The 24,342-nt window shown below is 49.5% G+C and overlaps 1 protein-coding gene across 1 annotated transcript in view; it reads left to right on the forward strand.

Moving 5' to 3' along the window:
- CNGB1 (cyclic nucleotide gated channel subunit beta 1) overlaps positions 1-22,623 on the forward strand; it is a gene marked incomplete at its 5' end in the record, with an annotated part of 65,346 nt that extends 42,723 nt beyond the window's left edge. Inside the window, 15 exons of the mRNA XM_081335688.1 lie at positions 2,707-2,864; positions 3,568-3,726; positions 7,026-7,234; positions 7,595-7,645; positions 8,171-8,257; positions 8,465-8,529; positions 10,024-10,146; positions 10,245-10,386; positions 11,031-11,190; positions 12,891-12,988; positions 13,072-13,155; positions 14,469-14,587; positions 17,698-17,844; positions 18,836-19,019; positions 21,942-22,623. Coding sequence (XP_081191814.1) covers positions 2,707-2,864; positions 3,568-3,726; positions 7,026-7,234; positions 7,595-7,645; positions 8,171-8,257; positions 8,465-8,529; positions 10,024-10,146; positions 10,245-10,386; positions 11,031-11,190; positions 12,891-12,988; positions 13,072-13,155; positions 14,469-14,587; positions 17,698-17,844; positions 18,836-19,019; positions 21,942-22,142 — 1,987 coding nt within the window. The 3' untranslated portion in view covers positions 22,143-22,623. The remainder of the gene's footprint in view (positions 1-2,706; positions 2,865-3,567; positions 3,727-7,025; positions 7,235-7,594; positions 7,646-8,170; positions 8,258-8,464; positions 8,530-10,023; positions 10,147-10,244; positions 10,387-11,030; positions 11,191-12,890; positions 12,989-13,071; positions 13,156-14,468; positions 14,588-17,697; positions 17,845-18,835; positions 19,020-21,941) is intronic.
- Positions 22,624-24,342: the final 1,719 nt, after the last annotated feature.

Raw genomic sequence — 24,342 nt, forward strand, 5'->3', positions numbered from 1 at the left:
CACATGAATGGCCTGTCGCTTTCCCGTACAGGACTGGGCTGGTGGTTGGGTCACACTTCAACCATTTGCCAGGATGGCATCCCACTCCGCCCTCCTGGGGGTGGCACAGGCAGACCTGCTCCAGTTGCCAAATGGTGTCCTGAAAAGCTGAAGCCTATTTAATTATGGAGGAAAGTCATGTTTTGGAAAAAAAGAAAGTCTACAAAGTCTAGAATATCATCCACTCTGGTACTGCACAAACCGTAATTTTTTACTCTGTGTGCCGATGGGAAAGTATGCAGAAATCTCAGAGAAATCCCTCCTTGAAGGCCCAAACCCTCCATCTCAGACAGGGATGGACCCAGAGAACTAAAGGCTGCTTTAGACAGAGGGAGTCAGCCTCTTGGTGGACTCCAGCATGGAGTCCCTCCTGGGTGCAAAATGCCTGACAGGAAAGAGAGCCTAGTTTGCAGAGAACAGCGTGGACTAAGCGGGGTAAATCTGCGCTTTGGTGGGGTCTGGGGCCCCTCACCGGTCCTGTCCTTCAGGTGGAGGCGAAGCTGCCCAAGGCATAACGGCTCCTCAGCCTGGTCCAATCTTTCCTCCCTCACAGAAAGCCTAACCTGACTAAGATGGACAGAAGGCATCAGAATATTCTGGGGCCCATTCAGGGATGACCGGAGGGTGGGGAGACTGGATGGAGTCTGACACATTTTTATTTTTCTCACCTCTTGCCTTGACAGGCGGCACCTTCTCTCACTGCTCCTCAGTCAAAGGGGCAGTTGAAGGGGGGAGCTGAGGGGTGAGTGGTTGTGTCTCAAAAGGAGGCAGTGCACCAGGTAAAACACACACACACACACACACACACACACAGAGAGAGAGAGAGAGAGAGAGAGAGAGAGAGAGAGAGATCAAACATTGCTTTAACTGGGTAGAACCTCCCAGTCCAGCAGAGCAGGTGCAGCAGGCTATCCAAGCGTAAGGTTACCTGTAAAATTGCTTCTCCCCCCCCAAGGCCAGAGGGGGCAGCTACCAGGCAACCAGGGAAAGGTCTCACAATGCAGGCAACCAAAAACCTTATTTTGGTTATTTTCTAACCAGCCCTTTTAACCTGTCCAAACTGCTGCAGGTTAAAAGGGGTCCAGCTGCTCTCTGAGCCACAGAATAAATCTTGATAGCAGAGAATGGGGAGCTTAAGGCCCCCCTTCCTTTCCCCCTGTCTCTCTCCCTCTCCGTGTTTCCGACATGCATCGAGGGGTCTCCCATCTGGCATGTCTCCACACACTAAAGACCAATGGGGAGGAAACGCAGGCGGGGGGGGCTGGCTAGGGACCCTTCCTAGCATTCCCCTCCCTGCTCTCACGGCTGCAGAACTGATGGGGGACAAGAGAAACAGGGGAATAGAAAGAAGCAGAGGGAGGTGGCTCCCCCCTGAAAAGCCGGGAAAGGTAGAAAGGCAAGGGGTCAACCCCTCCCCCCAATTCTTTCCAATCAGGACAAGCGCGGAGTGCTGCTTGCGCTGTTTTTAAATATAGGCCTCGTGCTAGAATCAGCTCTTTCTGCTTCTTGTCTCTGCCCCAACGAGAGATGCTCTGGAAGGAGGGAGAGGAGGGGGGGGAAGAGCTTGGGGAACGATTACTCTGTCCTGGAAATGCAGAAATCAGGAATAAGAATCTCAAAAGAACCCCACTTTGATTTTATTTGCTATGAGATGGAGTAAACAGAAACACGGAAAAGCTTTCCAGTATTATATCCGACCCATCGCATAGGAAAAAAGAGCATTTCCCAGCTGTTGTCTGCCTAGAAGGACTGACGGATGCCAGCAGGACTGGCAGTTCCCGTCCCGACCAAGTTATCCCAGCAGCGTCCAGGAGCCATTTCAGGGTCTTCTTTGGACAAGACCCCCATTGGGAGAAGAAGTGCCGATGGCACCACTTCTGAATGCAACGTCAGGTTCTGCCCAGAGAGCGGGCAAAGGTGGGAGGACGGGTCACTTGACCAAGCTCTGTGGGGCAGCTGTGCTGAAAGGCCCTGCCTGCGCTCTGCCTTCGATTGTGCCCGTGAAAGGGCACGGGAGTGGCGTCTATGAGGCTTCTGCAGCTGGTCTTGCAGACTGGTGGAGGGATGACTTTGGATGACCAGGTGCTCCTTTTATTGCATCGGATTATTCTCCCTTCATGAAGTCTTAGCTCAGAACCCAGACAAGTGACCAGGTGCTTCCTCTCCTCTTTTCCCACCTGGATTGGTCTCTGATCAAGGACTTCTGGATACAGGCCTCTTGCCCTCTTCCCTGTCCCCCCCAAGTCTTGTTTTTACACAGCGAGGGAAATGGCTTTGGCTCAAGGAGAAACATCCGACACAACTGTAGGAATTACATGTATTTTTTAAATGTTGTGTGACTCCCCGGGCAGGAACAAAATGGCTCTTGGAGGAATGATCTGGAATTTCCAAGCAGCCCTTAAGAAAAAGACAAGGAAGGCATGGGCTGCATGTGGCCCCAACGGCCCCGGGGCCATCTGTTAGACATGCCGAGAGCACCCCACTAAGAGTTCAGCAGCAAATCAGATGAAGCACATTTGGAGGGGTTTTCAAACAGAGCGAGAAGGCAGGGCAAAACTCTTCTATTCCCACTCTTATCTCTGCCCCCTCAGCCACAAATGTCCGGCCCTGCCCTTCCAGAGTCCCTGGGAAGGCAGGAGCCGATTCTCCCTCTTGGTTGCTCCGCAGCTCACCCAGGCGCAGCAGCTCAGCCGCCAGCCAGAGTAGCGCCGTCATAAATGACCGCCTGCAGGAGCTGGTGCGGCTCTTCAAGGACCGAACTGAGAAGGTCAAGGAGAAGCTGACGGACCCCGACGCCTCCTCCGAGGACGAGACCCCAGCAGCCTGTGAGTGAGTCTGGTGTTAAGGGCTGGGGCTCCTGTGTCCCGAGGGGGCTGAGAGAGAGCCTTGACTGGCCAGCTGGGGTTGGCGGGGGGGAATGTTCAGCTCACAGGGGGAAAGCAGCCTCCGCCTTGGCAGGTTGACATCCTAGAGGCCATCATTTTATGCTGTGCTGTGGGGTGTCTCCTACCCTCCCAGACATTCTGGCCTGAATCTGCCTTCCAAGAGTAACACAATCATTTCAGATTCTGCCTGTTGTTGTTTTTGTGGGGAGATAATACTATTTTAGCAATGAAGCAAGTGTATTTCACAATAGCTTCAGCATCCTTGAGGTTCCACCCAGTGGTGGGATTCAAATATGTGAACAACAGGTTCTCTGTGTGGATGCCACTTCCAGGAGTCCATTCTGGGCCTGGGCAACAAAAAATTAGTTACCGGTTCTGCCAAAGTGGTGCGAACCGACTGAATCCCGCCACTGGTTCCACCACCCCTGCAGTCTCAGGCATGAGATATTCCAGCCCTAACCAAAAAAGAGCAATCCTGGTTGATCTGGGGAGCTGCCAATTGGGATTTCGGGCCAGGTGCAAGCTGCAGTATGGGTTGTCCACTCTTGCTAGAGAGAGTGTGTCTGAACTTTCTCTTCATTTGGCCCCTAATGATGGGCAAAACATTTTGTTTCAATTTCACTGATTTGGTTTGTTCCCTTAGCTCCTTCCAAAGAGAAAATTCCAGAGGAGAAAGGCAAAGAAGCCGAGAAAGATGGAGAGGAGCATTTCTATGAAACCATTTGCTGCAGATTTAAATGCCACCCCTTCCTCTGCCACGTGAAGAAAGTCCAGTTCCCCAGCAGTATTGACCCCTCCTCCAGTAAGTAACAGGAAGGGCTTTGGGTTGAAGAGGAGCTGAACCCTGAGAAAGAAGGGAAGGATGAGCAGGAGAGACTTTGCAAAGGGAATTCTAGGAGAAAGAGTAGCAGAACCTGGGGCAGAGTCAAAAGAGAAATCAGCCTAGAGTCTCTACATCAGGGGTGTCAAACTCAATTTCATTGAGGGCCGCATCAGCATTGCGGTTGCCCTCAGGGGGCTGGGTGGGTGTGGCCAGGGTGGGTGTGGCCTACTGGGTGGGTGTGGCTAGAGTGCGTATGGCCTACTGGGTGGGCGTGGCCAGCTCTACATGGTTCGCATCAAGGGTGCCTATGGGGGCTCGGGCAGAAGTGGGACAGATCTGAGGGTCTCTGGCAGGAGGAGGGTCTCTGGGCCAGGGCCAAGGCAGTGGAGGCCGTTCCCTCACTGTTTCCAGGATGGCTTCGCGGGCCGCATGAAACCACTTCGCGGGCTGGATCTGGCCCTCGGGCCTTGTGTTTGACATGTCTGCTCTACATAGTCACAAATGGACTAAGTCCAACTCTCCTTGAATTCCATTAACCCATATCTAGTGCTAATCCATATCATGTGCTAATCCATTTATTGCATGAGCAATAAATCAGAGCCTTGGTGGAGCAGTGGGCTAATGCCTCCTTACGTAACACCAGCTGCCTGCAATTAGTGCAGGTTCGCATCCCACCAGGCTCAAGGTTGACTCAGCCTTCCATCCTTCCGAGGTAGGTAAAATGAGGACCCAGATTGTTGGGGGCAATTAAGCTGACTTTGTAATAATGCCGCTTGGGGTGTGTGTGAAAGCCCTAATAAGCAGGCATATACATAGAATGAAGGCTACTGCTAAGCTTGTAAGCCGCCCTGAGTCTTCGGAGAAGGGCGGGATAAATAAATAAATATAAATGGAATTTTTTTAAAAAAGGTTTAACTGGAACTTCATGGTCTTCTGTGCCTGTCAGGAATGCAGACCAAGCTAATCCTTATCCCTTGAAACGCAAGATCATTTGTATGAACCCTTAAATACAGCAAGGTACTTCAGGTCTTTCCCAATGACATTTTCAATTATTGCAAATATAGTCCAAAAAGTGGAGAAAAGACACTCATAACCCACAATAGTATTTTTGCAATGTAGGTTAAATAAATTAAGCTGAAAACTGATTGCGGACAACCATCCATAAGCCTCTCTTAATCTCCAAACAGACTTCCCAGAAGGAAATTGGAAGCAATTGGTAGGGACCGTTGAGGACTCTTCCTGAGAGCTCCACATCTCAGTAAGGCATTTGACAAAATAGACACAGCTTACTTCTTCATAAGTTAGCCAAAGGTGGGATAGAGAGAATGACCACCAGATTGATTCACAATTGGCTGACTAATTGAATTGTAAGCCACCCAAAATTATTGACTGAGATGGGCGGCCATATAACTTGAACAAATAAATAAGCAAATTGCACTGAATGGATAGGCTTTGATAGAACTACGTCTACATGGAAGGAAGCATGCAGGGAGTATGCCAAGGTTCTGTCTTGGGCCCGGTGTTCTTCAACGGCTTTGTAAATGATCTACATGAGGGGAGAGAAGGGAAATTCATCAAATTTACAGATGACATCAAGTGTCAGCTGGACATAGCTAACACTTTAGATGATAGACTCAAGATTCAGAAGGATCTTGACAGATTTGAACACTGGGCCCTATCCAAAAAAAAATGCAGTTCATTGGTGAGAAAAGTCAGTCCTACAGGATATACCAAGTGCATGGGCAGGGCTTTTTTTCTCATAGAACGCTCAGAACGGAGTTCCGGCACCTTTTTTGGATGGAACCTTGTAGGGTAGGCAAGGCGGGTTGTATGACGTGTGTGAGTTCCGGCACCTTTTTCTTTTACAAAAAAAGCACTGTGCATGGGTATAGAATAGGCAGTACCCAGCCCAACAGCAGTAACTGTGAGAGGGATCTAGGAGTCCTGGTGGACCAACATTTAAGTATGAGCCAAGCAATGTGCTACAGCTGCCAAAAAATCCCAATATAGTCCTGGGCTGCATCAAGAGAGGGATAGCGTCAAGACAACGAGAAGTGATTGTACCGCTTTGTACTGCACTAGTGAGCACAGTATAACTAGGGGTACTGTGTACTGCATGCAAATTGTATCTGGTCCCTGTGATAGAAAAACGCTACTGAGACCGTGGAAAATGTGCAGAGAAGACCAGCAAAGATGATAAGGAATCTGGAGGTTAAATCGTATAATGAACGGTTGAGGGAGCTAAGTACATCTAGCCTATAAAAGAGAAGGATTAGGGATGACATGATAACTGTGAGATGGCCTCACGAGATCGATGGTTCGTTAAGGTGCTTCCAAGTAAAAGGCAGGGATGCAATCAGTCAAAGCTTTATTTAACGATAAAGTAAATAGAAAGAGTTCCCTGGCATGGAGGCATCCATGCCTGGATTGAGCTCATGGATCAGCAAGCAAGCAAGCAGAAGAGAGAACAAAGAGAGCAGAGAGGAGCAGCCCCTGAGCAGAGGTTTTTATAGGGGGTCCTCAGCCCCTCCCTTACCAATTAACTCTCTCCAATGGGGTTGCAGGGGCCGGGGACCCCTGACCCATCAGTGGCTTCTTTGCTCCCATCTGATGACCTTTTTGGGGAACTGCCATGGCTGGCACAAAAACATCTAACAATAACTGTCTTCCAGTACTTGAGGGGCAGTCACAGAGAGGAGGGGGGTTGACTTATTCTCTAAAGCATCAGAGGGCAAGACAGGAAGTAACAAATGGAAACTTATTAAAGAGAGATCCAACCTAGAAGTAAGGAGAAATTTTCTGACAATAAGAACAATTAATCAATGGGGCAGCTTGCCTCCTGGAGTTGTGGGTGCTCCATCACTGGAGGTTTTCAAGAATAGACTGGACAACTGTCTATGGTATAAGGTTGTTTGCCTTGAGCAGAAGCTTGAAGTTGAAGACCTCCCTTCCAGCCCTCTGATTCTGTTCTGTGTTGGTTCCATATTTTATGGGGAGGCTAAGGCGATATCTCCATCTTTATCACTTTTTCTGAAGCTGAGAAAGATGCCTGGGACGTGGTCTGCCAGTACATTCATGCTGAACTGACTTTGGGAGGAGTAGTTCCACCTCTTAGCCCACCACTTGCTACACAGGCCATTTGGCCCACTGTGTGACAACTCTGGCCTGGTCTCTGATCTTCTCTCTGATCTGCAAGTTGTTCTTGCACCTGGAGATGGGAATTTGAGGGAAGCTCCACAAGAGTCCTGAGTATCTCCTGGGCTTCCCTCCTCTTCTAGATCTGATGTATGTGTTGTGGCTCTTACTTGTGGTCCTGGCATGGAACTGGAACTGTTGGCTGATTCCGGTCCGCTGGGCTTTCCCATATCAATCATCTGAGAATGTCTATTACTGGATGGCTACTGACTACTTCTGTGATCTCATCTACCTTCTGGACATCGCCGTCTTTCAGGTCCGCCTGCAGTTTGTCCATCAAGGAGATATTATTGTAAGTGGCACTCAGCAAGCCAAGCTGTGTCTGGGTTCTGACTCCTGCTTTGAGAGCATACCTGAAGCAGTTAAGCCCTTCATCCATAAATAAGCTACCAAATCCGGGCTGCAAAAACCTCAGTGACCACTGAGACTTTCCCAAGCCTTTCCCAAGACATTTATTTTAGGTTTATAATACGAGGTTCCATCTGCAACAGGCAAGTAACCCCACTGAGCATAAACAATCTGCAAGACTTAAGAAGCTTCAGAAGAGCAGCAATTCTTGTGCAGCAGATTTTGATGCCAGACCAGGACACATAAATTCCGTTTCCCTTGGAGTTTCAGGTGCTGCCCTTTTGCATTTTCTTTCTTCTTCTAGACTGATAAGAGAGCCATGAGGAAGAATTACCTGAAGTCCCGTCGCTTTAAGGTGTGTAGTGTTTTGTTTAATTTACCCCTAATTAAAATGACCCCCAAAATCATCTGAGTGAAACATTGTTCTCCATCATATGATCAGCAGTATTCTGGATGCTGAATTCTTTGTCATAGTAGAGATATTATCTGCTTGGGTTGTTGTAACAATGACATAAGAAGTTTACAAATGTAAGGTTTATGTTTAATGTCTTTCTTGTTATGTGCAGTAAAAATTGTATACAGTATAATATTCATATATAATTTGGGAATATCGGATCACTGATATCTTTTGAGTGAAGGGGAGATGGGTGAGTATCTTTTTCAAAATTAGTTTCTGTTAATTGCTCTCTTTGTAAAATGGTAAAATCTGATTCATTACACCTGATCACTTTTAAAATGTTTGCTCAAAAACATATGTTATAATGCATATTTCTGAGATATATACATTTTTGTTTGCAATTTTGTTTAACCTTTACAAATGAATTACGCAGGTCGAATGTGTCTGTCAATGGGATGCCAGAAAAGCTCTTTCTCTCTGCAGATGGATGCCCTCTGCCTTCTTCCCCTGGACTTCCTGTACTTCAAGGTTGGCGTTCATCCTCTCCTGCGCTTGCCTCGCTGCCTAAAGGTCAGTCCTGTGCCATCTTGATTTTGCACCTTCCGGGAAGGAGGTGCTGGCGTAACCCTGAAGGTCAACCCAGAGGAGCTCCCAAGGGACTGGTCCCTTTCCGTGCTCCTCCTGAACACTTCACCCGTGGCTTCCTTTCCTTTCCTTCGTGAACTGTGGGCAGAATCTTCTCTGGAGCTCACTGGGACTTTTATTTCTTTTTCACAGTACCTGGCCTTCTTCGAGTTTAACAATCGACTGGAAGCTATTTTGAGCAAGGCCTATGTTTACAGGTGGGTTCTCTCCTTCTGGGCAGGGAGCAGTTCTCTCACGTGTCTGACTGACATGCAACCTCTCTAAAGTAAATAGCAACAACAGGAAAATCTGACATGCGACTCTCTAAAAGAAATAGCAACAGGAAAATCTACACGATGGTTTTGTAGAATCAAAATGTGTGTCCACTTTATTTCCAATGTTACAAGCCACTTATTGCAGCCAAAGAGCGGAGATTTCTACTTTAAAGGCCAGCACTCTTGTTAATATTATGGTATGCTGAGCACCTGTTACTCGTCCCAGCTTCTGCCAACCTAGCAGTTCGAAAGCACGTAAAAATGCAAGTAGAAAAATAGGGAACACTACGGTGGGAAGGTAACAGCGCCTTTGGCGTCTAGTCATGCCGGCCACATGACCACGGAGACGTCCTCGGACAAGCGCTGGCTCTTCGGCTTTGAAACGGAGATGAGCACCGGCCCCTAGAGTCGGAAACGACTAGCACGCATGTGCGGGGGAACCTTTACCTTTACCTTTATGCTGAGGTAAACTGAATTTAAAGCAGAAATCCTCAGACAGACTAAATAACGCAGTTTGTGCAGGGCCACCTCTAGAAACAGCTTGGGAAGCTCGGCTGACATGGAGGCTGGAGGAGCCGCTGGGAGCTGGATATGTTGATCCATAAAGGATTGTACTATCTGTGACCTTTTTGAGCATAAACCCCAGACCAATTTTAAAGCCTGAGGCTACCTGGCCTTTAGCCTCTGCCTCGGAGGCCTTCTCCTTGCTGTGGGACGGGATGCCCCGACTGAAAGGATTGTACAAGGAGAAACAAGAGAAGGAGGCCACTGGTTTTCTTGCGCCCCTCCTCCACCCCATCCCCATCCCTCATAACATCAAGAGAACGACTGTATGCACAGAAACTAAGGAAAGAAAGGCTCATGACTGCCACTCTGACCAGGAGGAGAGGAGGAGGAGGAACACCCTGGGCCCTGCAAGAGGGAAAAGGCACTGAACGCCCAGGAGCAACTTCCAGACTCAAACCGGAGCGCCCCACCCCCCATTTGTCTGCAGGACAGAGTCAGGAAAGCCAAGATGGCAGCTGTGATATGCAATCGAAGCAGTGCCTGTATTGTGTGTGTGTGTGTGTGTGTGTGTGTTGCACAATTTACATAGCAGCCAGGCAGAGCTGTGAGTGCATTGTTGTGGGGGGGCATCTTGGCCCTTTGCCTGCCCTTTGCAGACAATCTCGCTATCTTGGCTGGCTTAGAAGAGCTGGGCTGCACCTGGCCATGTGGATGCTCCTCTCCAGCCATACCTGATTCTCCGTGCACCCTCTGAGGTTCCTGCTTCTTGCATTCCTTCTGGGAGCAACACAGGGCAAGCAATGCCCTCCGGGGGTGGGGTGGGGTGGGGGTGCGAGAAGCAGCAGAGGAGCAGGACACAGGCAGCCTCAGGTCTTGCAGGGACTTCAGCAGCCCATCCTTAGCAGGGTTGTTGTTTTGCCCTCTTGGCAGAGTGGTAAGGATCACGGCCTACCTGCTCTTCAGCCTGCACCTGAACACCTGCTTGTACTACTGGGCCTCCTCCTTCCAGGGACTCGGCTCCTCCGCCTGGGTCTACGACGGCAGAGGAAACAGGTAGACATCACGGGCAACTGGCCGCCCGTCTCTGGAGAAGGGGCAGGGAGGAAGATGTGCACAACCTTTGTGTGTTTCCTGTGCTTTGTCTTTGGCAGTTACATCCGCTGTTATTACTGGGCTGTCAAGACGCTAATCACCATCGGAGGGCTGCCGGAGCCCCACAACCTCTTCGAGATTGTTTTTCAGCTGCTCAATTACTTCACAGGCGTCTTTGCCTTCTCAGTGATGATCGGTCAGGTGGGCTCTCACTTCACACCTTCTCTGGGTTAGGAAAACTGCTGCCTTCTTTTCTCATTTGCTGCATACCACGGTTTTTATGGAAATGCCAATTTCCATCGTAAGCCGTAGCAGTTGTTGAGTTGGACCTGATTTTTTGACAATTTTTATGGCAGATGTTAAGCAAATCAGCATGGTTGTTAAGCAAATCCAGGTTTTCCAATGGGTGTTTTTTGCCAAAAATTGGCAAAAATGGTTGTAAATTGCAATTGCATGATCGCAGGACTCTGCAACCAGTGATAAATGCAGGGCAATTGCCAAGCGCCTCAATTGCAATCATGTGATGTGGGAGTGATGCAAGAGTCTTAAGTGTAAGTACAGGTCATAAATAACTTTTTTTGAAGCCATTATAACTTTGAACTGTCCTTAAATGAAGGGTTGCCCTTCAGATATTGTGTCCCAGCCTAACAAAAACAAGCCAGATTCTCAGCCTGTTAGGTTTAGCTCTTCAGATGTATCTAATGGCTAATCCATCTCAGCACTGAAGGCCTCTTTGACATCTGAATCACCTGCCGCAGCCCAGTGAATTCCATCAACCGAGTCGTGACTGTTGGCACCGTAGAATACTGTTCTCCCATTTGTCCTTTTCTTTAAATCTTATACAGATGAGGGATGTTGTTGGTGCTGCCACAGCAGGACAATCGTACTATCGGAGTTGCATGGATAATACCGTAAAATATATGGCTTTTTACAGAATTCCCCGTTCAGTTCAGAACCGAATCAAAACTTGGTATGAATATACTTGGCATTCCCAAGGCATGCTGGGTAAGCACCTTATTTTCAGAGGCAAAGGATTTCTTTGGTCTTTCTCTGTTGTGTAATTACAATTATTGGTGGCTACAAGTAGAGGTATAGAGAAGATGGTGATGGCAAATGTCCTGCCCATTTTTATGTGCATCATAATGTTGCTGCCATCTTGCCTTTTTGATCCTCCCTGGCAAACACTCCTTGCGGCAGACTAGGTGTAGCACTTTAATGCATTTAAATGCATTTTAACCCAAATCTGTGCATTTAAGCAAACCCTGAGAGCAGGAACTAGAGGGGAGAGCAGTCCTCTCCTGCCTCTGCAGTCCTGCCCAACAGGCTTCCCAGCCGATCGTCAGCTGAGAAAGGAAGCCTGCAAGGGGTGGGGGGAGATGGTCTCCTGTCCATCAGCAGACCTGCAGGGGTGGTCCTTCTCCTGAGAACCTGCACTTCCCTATCCCAATTTTTAAAAAAACACCCTCCCCTTGCTTGTTCTGGAGACGGTTCTTCCTCTGTATGGTTAGACCCACCGTTTGAAGCCGCCTTCTTGTCCTCTGATGTCACAAGATCTTGCAGAAGCTGCGGGGCTTAGAAAAGTGGTGGGTCCTCTTTTCCAGCCATGGGGTGGGCCGGTTCGCTGCGGTGATTCTTGCAATCTCTGGCAGGATTCCTGTAACGGGATGCAGCCCTTGATAATGGCGCAGAAGCTCCAGCAATGCCAAAATCTAGTCAATTTTCTAAATTGTACCACTGAGACAAATGGCTCGGCCCTGGGCTTTATTATTCACACTTGAAAGCTGTAGGCTCAGGGTCCAAAGGGTCCTCCGAGAATTCATTCCATTTACCTGTGAAAGAGTCGCTCTTCTGGCTAAGCAAAGCCCGCTCTTGCTGCCTGCTGAGAAGGCTGACGGAGACACTTTGGGGATACAGCTGAAAACATTTTATTTGCACAAGCTGGGGAAAAATACTTCTTGCGCCTCCTGGCATTCCCTTTCTTTCCTGTTTTGTGGAGGGGATGCAATGGCCCGGGGGTTAAAGATGCTGAGCTTGTCAGCTGGAAAGCTGATAGCCTGGGTCCCGAGAGCCAGGCAGAGGGGTGAATTCCCATTACTTGCCTCAACTCCTGCCCACCTAGCAATTCAAAAGCAGGCATGGTGGGACAGTAACAGTGTTCCATGTGCCTTTGGCGTATAGCCATGCTGGCCACATGACCGTGGAAGTGTCTTCGGACAATGCTGGTTCTTTGGCTAAGAAAAGGAGATGAGCACCACCCATAGAGTTGGACATGACTGGGCAGGGAAATCTTTATTGTAGTGCACATCCAATGTATTGTATTACATCCAATTCTTCCTGGGGTGAAAATGTTATTTAAAATAATAATTTAAAATGCTGGGGGAGCATTTTGAGTGTGGGGGTGAGAGCCTTTACCTCCCTCTTATCCAGCTGGCACTGTAATCTTGGTTCTCTGTCCATCACTTGAGAATCGGCTGAACTCACAGCGCAGCTCATTGCCGGCCCTCTCCAGGTTTCTGGAGGCAAAAAGAGCCACCAAGCCTTGAGACGTTTGTCATCACGGGAGGCTGGTATTCCCACCTGAGCAAATGCAAGGCTGCTCAGGATGGGGAATTCCGGGATGGGGTCCATCACAGATACCCTGGCCCAGTTCTCTTCTGTTGCAACACGAGGCCAGAAGACAGGTTTTCTTCTCTCCCCCGCTGCAGATGAGTCAGAGCTGCTCATGCAGCTTCCCGAAAAGATGAAGCTGGACATTGCGATCGATGTAAACTACAGCATTGTGAGCAAAGTGCCGCTTTTCCAGGTACTGCCAGCTGACTCCGGGCTCCTCTTACTTACCTGGCCGAAAGAGCAGACTCCAAGCCTTCTTTCCTTCTTTTGGGGCAGGGCTGTGATCGGCAAATGATTTTTGACATGCTGAAGAGGCTGCGATCCGTGGTGTACCTACCTAACGACTACGTGTGCAAAAAGGTAACCAGCGAGTAATTCTGCAGCAGAATTCAGTCAGCATGGTAAGGGAGGCTCCCAGGCATAGGTGGTGTTCTGCATCTCACACTCCCCGCATTGTGCTTTTTTTGGACAATGCCACTGAAGCAGGCATTATCCAAAGATTTCGCTGGGGCGTTTGTTTTTAAGTGGGGGAATGTCAGTGGAATTAGATCTGCTTGGTTGCAGTAGCCAAATCTAGTTGGCCATCGTCACAGCCATTACACGATCCCTAATGATTAGGTGTCAGGGAAAGCAGCATTCGAGCCAGTAGCTAAAATAATGGCAAAGCAGAAGCAGCAGAGCCAAAATAATACAGAGTTTTGGAGGAAGAGCTTGGTTTCTTTAAAAGGGAATTCATTTCTTCTTTCTCCTCTGAAAATCAGAAGTTACAAATGAAAACAGGACAAAAAACATCCAAAGTAGGATTATCTGCAAATATACAAATATACAATATACAAATTATTCATTTTCAAATTATTCATTTTATTCATTTTCCTGGTCATTATTTGCCAGTTACAGTTGCTGACCCTAAGTTCACAAGAATGAAGAGATGGCAAATTAGTTCTTTTTCCTGTCTAAAGTTTGGTGCTGCAAATTTTCCTCACAGACCAGTTCGGACAACCTCTCCAGGGCCTACACTGGGAAGGATGGGAGCTCAGCCCTTCCCCTGAAGACATCACCGTCTCTATAAGCCTCTTTAAGCCTTAAGTTGCTCTGGTAACACTTCCCTTGTTAAAATCTCTATCCAGCCCACAGAAATACTGCATTTCCATTTTGCAACTGCAGATGCAACTTTCTAGGATGCACAAGTTATAATTTCAAGGCAACTCCGATCAAAGTCACCTTGAATCACGAGATGGGTGGCAAAATAAAGCAAAGGTAGCACCAATAGTCATAGGCGCCTTGAGTGTACAATCCCAAAACAACTGAACACCATTACGATCGACAAATTCACCCTCAGTCAATTGCAAAAGGCGTCTTTGCTCAGAACAGCTAGTGTCCTGCGACGAGATCTGTAACACCATCAAACATCCACCTCTGTCTATCCCAGGTCTTTGGGAAGGACTCGATAGGGGGATAAAAATCCCAAATCCAGTCTGAACAGCTGGCTGACTGTGTGATGAACTACAATAATAATTTGCGTAAGATTTTCAAAAGAAAAAGTTGTGCCAATTATTCTTCCCTTTGAGGGGAACCTTAATGAAGTTCAGGCAACTAACCCTCAACTCTGCAGAGCCGAAGGACCCAGGGGGGCAGAACTGCTCAGATCCATTTTTTCCTTGTTTTTCCTTTAGGGAGAGATTGGCCGCGAGATGTACATCATTCAGGTGGGACAAGTCCAAGTGCTTGGGGGACCGGATGGGAAAACCGTGCTCGTGACACTGAAAGCCGGCTCCGTCTTTGGAGAAATAAGGTCAGGCCAACCGTTTGATCTTCCTTTTCTCTCCTCTGCTGCATTTCTCTTCTGCCTTTTCTCCGAGGCTCAGGGGAGCTTCTCCAACTGCATTTCACAGCAACAAGCCCGTGACGGGACTGGTCCAGTGTGGGCAAGGAGGGCAGCCATCATCTGAATCTCCCCTTCCAAATCCAGCATCTAGGCCACAAGACTGTTCTTTAGGCATCTCATCTCGAGACATAGTTTTATGTAAGCAACCCTTGACAGGTACAATAACCAGGAACCCACGATGCTGTTCCTGGTGACTTTCCAGGCAAAATGAGAGGCTCTAGCACAGAGGTCCCCAACCTTTTGGGCACCAGGAACCGGTTCCATGGAGAGAGGTTTTTCCGTGCACTAGAGGGTCTCTGGCTTTTTCTGTTGCCTGCATCTCACAGAGGGGGCGTTGCTTGTTTGTGTGGACCGGTTGCTGGCATGCTGCAGTCCGGAGTGGGAGTTGGGGACCCCTGCTCTAGCAGCTTGGTGGGAGCAAGTGGGTCTCCATCATCAGAGCAGCTCTTCTGAAGACAGCCTTGCTGCCTCTGGAGGCTCATCTCCCAAGAAAACTGCACCATCTCCTATCTCCAGGATTAGAAAAATACAAAAAAACATCCTTTCACTTAGTCTTTAATAGTTAATTTTAATGTTTGCTTTGAACATTTTTAAACTTATAAGCTGCATTGAACATTGATACAAGTAGAAAGGCAGGTCATAAACCTAATAAAAGAAATGCTTGAATAAAGCTGCACTGACTCTCAAACCATCTTGCCTGGAGGAAACCGGGCTTGGTAGCTGGAATAAATAGGGAGAAACTGAGGTAAATGGAATCCAGCCATGGCCAGTCTTAGAGATTAGGTAAAATAGCCTTTATTAGCCTGCTAGCTGGATGACTTGCAAGAGGCCAAAGGTTTAACCCTCGCCGAGATGATCTCCAGCAGCAAAGATCTTGGTTAATTAAGCTTCTGTATCCAGTTTCTCCCCACAAATCTAGGATGGTCCTTTCCCATCTCCCCCTCAGGTTATCTTGAGGCTGCATGGCTATTATGGCCTGGCACCATAGAGGTCAGTAGTAGTGCCTTACTCAATGAACATATGACTCCTGGCAAAGTTTGAATCCCCGCCCCCCCCCCTTCAACAATGGCTGGGTGTGGTAGACAATTTCAGCTTCTCAGGGTAACTCAATGGGATGTAGCTACTCAGCCCCCAGTTGTCCGGCTACTCAGCCCCTCCTTGTCTGCCTGGGGAAAGTGCAGATGGCTTAGACAAGCAGAAAAGGGGGGAGGGGCACTTTCCGCTGGCACCAAGACACTGACTAGATCCAGTTCTCTGTTTAGACAACAGCTATGGGACTTCTTGGGAAATGTTTGGGGTGCCAAGAAGAGGGTCCCAGAACTTACCGATCTTGCTGCACAAGATCAGTAAGCAGTAAAGACTGACTTTCTTAACCTATAGAATGGATTAAAGCTGTGCAGCTTCAGATTGAAAAAATTGGCTAAACACAGAGCAGCAACTGGAGGAGCAACTTCAAATCCTTTGCTCACCAAACCCCATCGTCTCCCACGCTACAGTGGGCGGGCCTCAGACTTCTGTTCCGAAAGACATCAGATGCAAGTACTCCTCAACCTATTAGCACAATTGGGACTAGGATGTTCATTGCTAAGGGATGTGGTTGTAAAGCTTGACGTCATCTGAGCACGTCTCTTAGCGAGAGCAATCCCCAGCGGCATTGTTATCCGAATCTCATCAGTTGCTAGCCAAGCCACCCCAATTCAAGCCATCTGGGGCTTGCTCCCTTCCTGCCCTGAGCGTCAGCAAGGGACAGCTCCTTCTCCAACTGCCCCCACTTGCCTATCTCCCCCCATCTCTGTCCTTTTGGGTACCCTGCACCTTGCCTTCGCTCTGGGGCTGCCTGCCACACTGCAGCTCTGGGGCTGCAAGAGGTCGCTGAGCTACAGTGCAGAGCAGCACAAAGCCCTCCCGGAACGCTGCAGAAGCATGGCGTGAAACCGCAGCCGCTCTGACTCCAGCCACCCCACCTGCCCAGCAGGCCTTCAGCAGCTTCTTGCTCCTGTTGCTGACAAAACGTGTCTGGCCTGGCTTCGGAAACTGCTGGCCACAGGAGGCCTCAGGAGCAGCTGCCATCTTGTAAAGAAAATCTTGGGCAGCCGGCAACTGCCTTGCAAAAGGCCCGGCCAGGCAAGCTTAGTCAGAGGAAGGAGGAAGAAGGTAGCGAGAGTCAACTGGGTGGTGGGGTGCAAAAAGGACATAGATGGGGAGATGGGTGGGCGGGGGGAATAGAAGCACCCCTCCGCAGGCCTCAGTGCAAGTGGGCAACTAAGCACCCCGATTTTGGTCCTGTGATGTGGGCGCTGCAACAACTGTGACTTTGGGGACTGGTCATAAGCCCCTTTGTTCAGCACTGCCATAACTTTGCAGAGTTAGACATAAATTGAGGATTACTTGTATCGCAAGGCATGAGGAATCAGAGTAACAGTTGGAAGGGACCTCGTAGGTCATCTAGTGCAACCCCCTGCCCAAGCAGGAGACCCTACACCAGGTTTCCCATACAGCTACGAGGGCGCAGTTTCGTCTTAGAAAGCTTCAAGAGCTGCACTCTTGGCCCGGCTTGGTCCCCCCTGCCCAGTACTTGCTGTTTCTGGCAGAGCCGTGCAGGTGGCAGCCAGGAAGATGCCCCCGGGAGAGCTAGAATGCCCACCAAGTGCAGGTCTCAAGGCCTGGCCACACAAGCCCAGACTCCCTCCAAAAAGCCCTTTGTCAGGCAAACAGCAGAGAAGAGGATCCCGGCCCCCCCATCGCCGGCCTCCCTCACCCGCCTGCCCAGCCAGCAGGAGTCAGGAGCAGGCCAGTCCCTGCCAGCGCAGCCCTGCCTTCGCCTCGCGACAGACGGAGCCACTGCTCTGGCTGCAGAGGTTTTCTACTTTCGAACTGAGGAAATGTTTGGATTACTGGATCTTGCATTTGTTGTTACTGAAAAGATACGGTGGAGACAGGCAGAATGAAGTTGCTGCCCCTTTCTGTAGGAGATGAGAAATTGGCTGCTGAGATTGTATTTTTGCTGTTTCTATTAGTTTACTGGCTGTGGGAGGCGGAAATCGACGTACCGCTAATGTTGTGGCACATGGATTTAGTAACCTTTTCATTCTGGATAAGAAGGATTTGAATGAAATTCTGGTGCACTATCCAGAGTCCCAAAAGCTGTTGCGGAAGAAAGCCAGGTGAGGTGTAGGATGCTCAAGGGTTTATTTTACTTGATTCATTAATCAATTTGCTCTCCTTTCTATGCCATTCCAATCAATCCAATTCCAAGAGGCTCACGCTAGCCGATGTGAGGAGCTTATTTTCCAAGAGGCCAGGTCTGTTGTCGGGATCAGTTGGTGCCTTCCTCTCCTGCCTGACCGGATCTGGTTTGATCTGCTTTGTGTGATCTGGTCTCCTCGCCCTTCCTCAACCTTCCCCTTCCCTCCAGCCCTCCCCTCCCCCTCCCTCCTCCTCTCCTCTGTGTTAGGTTGATTTTGTCCCTGGAAATCTGTCAGGAGAACACCCTTGTCTGCCAGGGGTAACTTCCTTGCCCATCGCTCTGCCTAACTGACAGTTCAGATAACAGACCTTCAGCCCTTCGGGCTTTATTTGGTTCCTCATACCTGCCATGAAACAAGACAAATTTGGGGAGGGGGGCTAACAGATCAAGACAGGGAAGGGATTCAATATATGAATGGCAGGGAACGAGTTATATTTAAGAGTTGCTATTAGAGGCGGCCTTTATGATTCACTTCAGATGCTGCTTAAATTATTTTCTTCAATTATCCATGTTTTTGATACCTTGGATGATTTCCCCAATTTCATGGAAACAACAGGTAGGCTGATCTTGATTAGCACAATTCTGTGGACTACCAGAGTTTCCATATGAGGTTTAACTATACAGCTCTTTGCCCCAAGAGGGAAAAAGATTTTTCTTCTATTTGCACTCTTCCTATGTTTTCTCACTGCAAACAGATGTGTGGCACACGTCTCACTATCCAAGTGATTCTGGTGACTCACACGGGGCAGTAACATCTGGAAGTTACTTTAGAAGAAAACTCCAAAGAAACAAGGAGCCTCTGCAGGAAGATCAGAGGAGGAGCATGAGAAGAGTTCGCTCAGTCCGTTACGCGCAGTTTATTCCTACAGATCTGGCTGATCCAATTCTGCGCCTCTCTTCTGTTCTAGGCGAATGCTGAAGGGCACCAAGCCCAAAGAACAAAAGGGGCTGCCCAAAGATGTCCTCATCATCCCTCCGAGAGCTGGCACCCCCAAGCTCTTCCAAGCCGCCCTGGCGGCTGCAGGGAGAATGGGGGGCAAGGGCCGGCTGGCTCACCTCCGCTGGAAACTGAAGGAGCTGAAGGCGATGCAGGTGCGCTGGAAACGCCGCAGGCGGCCTGGCCGGGCTGGAGCCCTCTGACCTTCTTCACCTTGGGCTTGGTCCACTAATGGATATAATTGCTACAGCTTTTAAATCATGGTTGTGATTCAGCAAGCCAAAAATTAATGAACCACGGCTCAAGCGTTACATGAACCCAGAAAATTGCAGCTTGCACAGTAAACCCCTGAGAGACACCAGAATGGAGGAAATCATAGCTGAGCCTTCAATGAGATTCCCCCCCCATTTGGAGGGGGTGGGCACATATTTTGGGAGTGCGTGTCAGGTGCTCTCACGAAGCAGCTGAGCACGCCCGGTCCCAAAATAACTGTTGACTGGGATGATGCTGATGATTCTTCACTTTCCCCCCCTCATTAAGGTGGATTCTACCAAATTTGCTCCTCTTTATGAGCAAATCTTGTCTGGGGCTGAGGTCAATTTTATCTTCCAGGAATGCTTCTGCTGCTCCATGGGCGTTTTGCTCTGCAGCATCCCAGCTCCCGTCTCAATCTCATTTTAATTTAATTTAATTTAACTCGCTCCTTGGTTCTCCAAGGACCTGCGGGAGATGAAGCGCCAGAGAAAGGGCCTAGAGAGCATTTGGAGAACCAGTCGGTCTGAGTCTGACCGAACACAGTTAAGATCCTTTTCTAGATCTTATCTTGTGGCAATGAGGGTGGCAAAGCGCGCCTACTTCACCACCCTCATTGCGTCCGCAGATAATCGCCCGGCCGCCCTATTTAGAGTGGTCCGCTCCCTTTTAAGTCAAGAGACGGGAGAGGACCCCCTACATGGACGGGCTGAGGAATTTAGTAAATATCTGGTGGACAAAATTGCTCAGATTCGGGCTGGTCTGGACTCTGACTGGGCAGTATTTAACGAGAGGAAAACGATGAAGTTGGCCGAGTACATTTGGGAAGAGTTCGATCCTGTGACTCCGGATGAAGTGGACAAGATCATGGGGAAACTAAGTGCCGCCACATGTTTGTTGGACCCGTGTCCCTCCTGGCTAGTCTATGCATCCCGGGAGGTTACACGAGGCTGGCTCCTAGCAGTTATCAATGCCTCACTGAATGAGGGGTACTTCCCTGCCGCCTTGAAAGAGGCGGTGGTAAGGCCCCTCCTCAAGAAACCGGCACTGGACCCAGCTGTTTTAAACAACTTCCGTCCTGTCTCCAACCTTCGCTTCCTTGCGAAGGTCATTGAGAGCGTGGTGGCACGACAGCTCTCTTTGGTCCTGGAGGAAGCTGAATATCTAGACCCGTACCAATCGGGTTTCAGACCCGGGCACAGCACGGAGACGGCATTGGTCGCGCTGGTGAATGATCTCTGGCGGGCCCGAGATAGAGGTTATTCCTCTGTCCTGGTCCTATTAGATCTATCAGCGGCTTTTGATACCATCGACCATGGTATCTTACTGCGTCGTCTTGAGGGGCTGGGAGTGGGAGGCACCGTTCTGCGGTGGTTCTCCTCCTACCTCTCGGACCGTTCGCAGACGGTGTTGGCAGGAGGGCAGAGGTCAAGCCCTAGGCCTCTTAGTTGTGGAGTGCCTCAGGGTTCGGTGCTCTCGCCCCTCCTGTTCAACATCTATATGAAGCCGCTGGGAGAGATCATCTGTAGCTTCGGGGTGAAATATCATCAATATGCTGATGATACCCAGCTATTCATCTCCACCCCGAACCAACCCAGTGATGCCCTCGATGCGATGTCCCGTTGCCTGGAAGCGGTACAGATTTGGATGGGAGAAAACAGGCTCCGACTCAACCCGGCCAAGACTGAGTGGCTGTACATACCGTCATCTCGTTTAGTCCAAGAGGTTCCATCTCTGACTATAGGAGAGATGTTACCTCCCATTGATAGAGCACGCAATCTGGGCGTCCTCCTAGATTCACGACTCAGTTTTGAAGATCATATTGGAGCCGTGGCTAGGGGGGCATTTGCACAGATTCGTCTTATATACCAATTGCGCCCCTTTTTGGACCAAGATGCCCTACGTACAGTCACCCACGCACTCGTTACCTCCCGTATTGATTACTGTAATGCTCTCTACATGGGGCTGCCCTTGAAGACCACCCGGAGGCTTCAGTTGGTGCAGAATGCAGCTGCACGGGTTGTGATGGGAGCTCCCCGATACTCCCATATTACACCCCTCCTGCGTGAGCTGCATTGGCTACCAATTGCCCTCCGGGTGAGATTTAAGGTGCTGGTACTTACCTTTAAAGCCCTACATGGCTTAGGTCCGGGATACTTGCAGGACCATCTGCTGCCGGGAACAAATTCCCATCGTCCAGTACGCTCACACAGAGAAGGCCTCCTCAGGGTACCGTCAGCTAGGCAATGTCGGCTGGCGACCCCCAGGGGGAGGGCCTTCTCTGTGGGAGCGCCAGTCCTATGGAATCAGCTCCCCCCTGAGCTTCGGATGGCCCAAAACCTCCAATCCTTTTGCCGCGGCCTCAAAACACTCCTTTTCCACCAGGCTGACCTAGACTGACAGGCATTTTAATTAATTTATATTTAGTATTTTTAATTTATTTTTTAAATTCTCTAATTTTAATTTATTGCACTGATGTTCTCAATTTTATTTTTATCTTGATTTCTGTACTTATTATATGTTTTGTTGTTAGCCACCCTGAGTCCTTCGGGAGATAGGGCGGGATATAAATCCCATCAATCAATAAATAAATAAATAAATAAATAAATAAATAATTAACCCTACTAACCCAAGAGTCAGCTGAGCAGGGAGCCAAGTGGATGAAACATCTCGGGGCTTATTCACGCCCAGGGACATTGCTCTGGGCCCTGTCTAGAAGGATGGACTCTAGAACCAAGGTGTTGCTTCCCCCCATTTTAAGGCAAGCAGCTTTTTCCTACCAAGACCCCTTACACAACTCCCAACCTGACCGACTTCTCTTTCAGGCTGCCGCTTCCACACCAGTTGTCCCTAAGTCACCAGCCAGCCATGCTTCGCCAGCTGCTTCCAAGCCCGAGGACTGCGGAACTGAGACGATGCCCTCCAGGTGTCCTGACCATCCTATTCGGGTTTCCATGAGTCCAAGCCCTGCTGGGGATGAAGAGATTCTGTCGGTGGAAATCCTAGAAAAAGAGAAGCGCAACTAGACGAAGCAGACGAGCCTCCGTGTCTGTGCACGCTGCAAGTCCAGAAGGGCTCCTTGCTGGTCGCATTTGCTTGGATCATCCAGCCACTCCAAGCAATCTCTCGCCTTCTGCTATTAAGAAGAAAGGGGGCTGAGACGGAGGGCTGGCCATTAGAGACCCCCTACAATTTTTTACACTTTATTTAGAGAACCAGTCTGGTGTCATAGTTGAGGCGTCAAGCTAGAAACCAGGAGACTGTGGGTTCTAGTCTTACCTTAGGCACAAAAACAGGTGGGTGACCTTGGGCCAGTCACTCTATCTCAGCCCTTGGAAGAAGGTAACGGCAAACCACTCCTGAAAAACCTTGCCAAGAAAACTGCAGGGACTTGTCCAGGTTGTCTGTGAGAATTGGACATGACTGAATGGAAGAAAAAGCACATTTTTACACACCAAACTGTTTAACTGTATCTTTAGAAGAATTTCAGCAAAAATCCAAAAGAAATTAGAGCGAGTGAAAACTCTTAAGCAATACTGTTTTTTTAAAGATTCTATATATACAGTAAATTTGATTTGCTTAAAACGGCTGTAGTTTTTTCTGTTGTGTGGTCTTTTAATGTAGTGCACAGCACAAGAGTGCAAAAAAAAGCGTGAGTTATCTACACACAGTAGAAGATACAAGCCAAGTAGAAGTAAGATTGATTTTATGCTATCTAGTCGTTTGCACTGCTAGCTGCCACAGAGTAGAAGAAAAAGGTTCAAAATATTGACCTGTTTTCCAGAGATTTAAAAATAACTGAACTGCCTTATTTGCTTACAATACCAGAGTCATTGAAGGGATTAAGGTAATTCAGTAAAGATAAAACGAAACCAGAACTGCACCTATAGAAATATTAATTTGAGAGGCCCTCAATGGACTGTATCAGATCAGTTGCTGAGCTCGTTAGCATCTCCAGACGCGGAGTTTTCCATTCAATCTCCGGCTGCTCCGATGGGCCGGAATTTCCCCAAACGCCCTTCCGAGACGCCTTCTCGGCCGCCGCCCCGCGGGTCCATCCGGGCTCGGCCCGCGCGCAGACCGAAAGCGCAGCGCCGGTTCGCGGCCGCTTCTCCCGGGGCTGCTCGGCTCGGCCCCGCCCGCCGCAACAGGGACCCGTCGCCGGGCTGGACGGAGACGCCGCCGCCGCCCTCTGCTCGCGGGGCCGGGCCGGGGTCCAGCCGGGCCGCCTGGGGGGGGCAGCGCGGCGGGCTCCTGCCGCTCCCTTCCGGGCTCCCTCGGAGCGCAGCCAGGGGGCAGCGGGGGGTCCGCGGGCGAGCCCCTCCTGCGGCGTTGGCGGGGCGGGGGCAGGGGGGGGCTGCGGGCTCCTTTCGGAAGAGGCCGCCTGCGGAGAGTCTCAGCGGCCCCGGTCATCCCCCAGAGGGGCTTTTCCACCAGGCTGAAGAAGCTCCTTGGACGAGAAGCGAAACGAAGAACGCCCGGCTGCCTCCTGGAAAGGCACCTTCGGCAGTCCGAGAGCAACGCGTCGTGAGGAAGGCGGAACAGTTGGGGTCGGCAACCTCGGCTCTTTTATGACTCGTGGACTTCAACTCCCAGAATTCCTGAGCCAGCATAGCTGGCTCAGGAATTCTGGGAGTTGAAGTCCACGAGTCATAAAAGAGCCGAGGTTGCCTACCCCTGCGTTAGCATCGCGCGTCTCCCGGCCTCCGCTTGTGAAAAGCGCATTTACAGCCCGGAGGGGGCTGCAGTCCTGCTTGCGCCACTGCAAACCTCGCGCCCCCGCCATCCGGAGACCCCGGGCAGACCCGGCTGGCAGCAACAGCTCTACTACACGTGTCTTCCCGCGGCCCCTTCTGACTGAGGGAGGGGCGACGAAGGAGCAGCGCGGGCAAAATGCCCCTGCTGGGATGGGAGAAGCGGAGCGCCTCCTTTTTTTTTGAAAAGTTTTAAAATACATTTTATCTTTAGCAATCCCCCATTCCCCCTCCCCAACCTGTCCCTCCCTACCCCTCCCCCCCTTTCCCCCCTCCCCCCCCACTTCCCAGAGCTAAGTACAGGGTATAAAAACAAAGAACAATCATAAACATCCATATGCTACCAACAATAAATTCTTAAATCTATCACTCTCTAGCTCATATAAAATAACTACAAGCAATATTAATATTACATATAAAAAGAAAGAAAAAAGAAAAAAAAGAAAGGAAGACTTATTCAAATGCTAAGTGA

The sequence above is a fragment of the Vipera berus genome, assembly GCF_964194415.1.
Source record: "Vipera berus genome assembly, chromosome: 10".
Classification (NCBI taxonomy): domain Eukaryota; kingdom Metazoa; phylum Chordata; class Lepidosauria; order Squamata; family Viperidae; genus Vipera; species Vipera berus.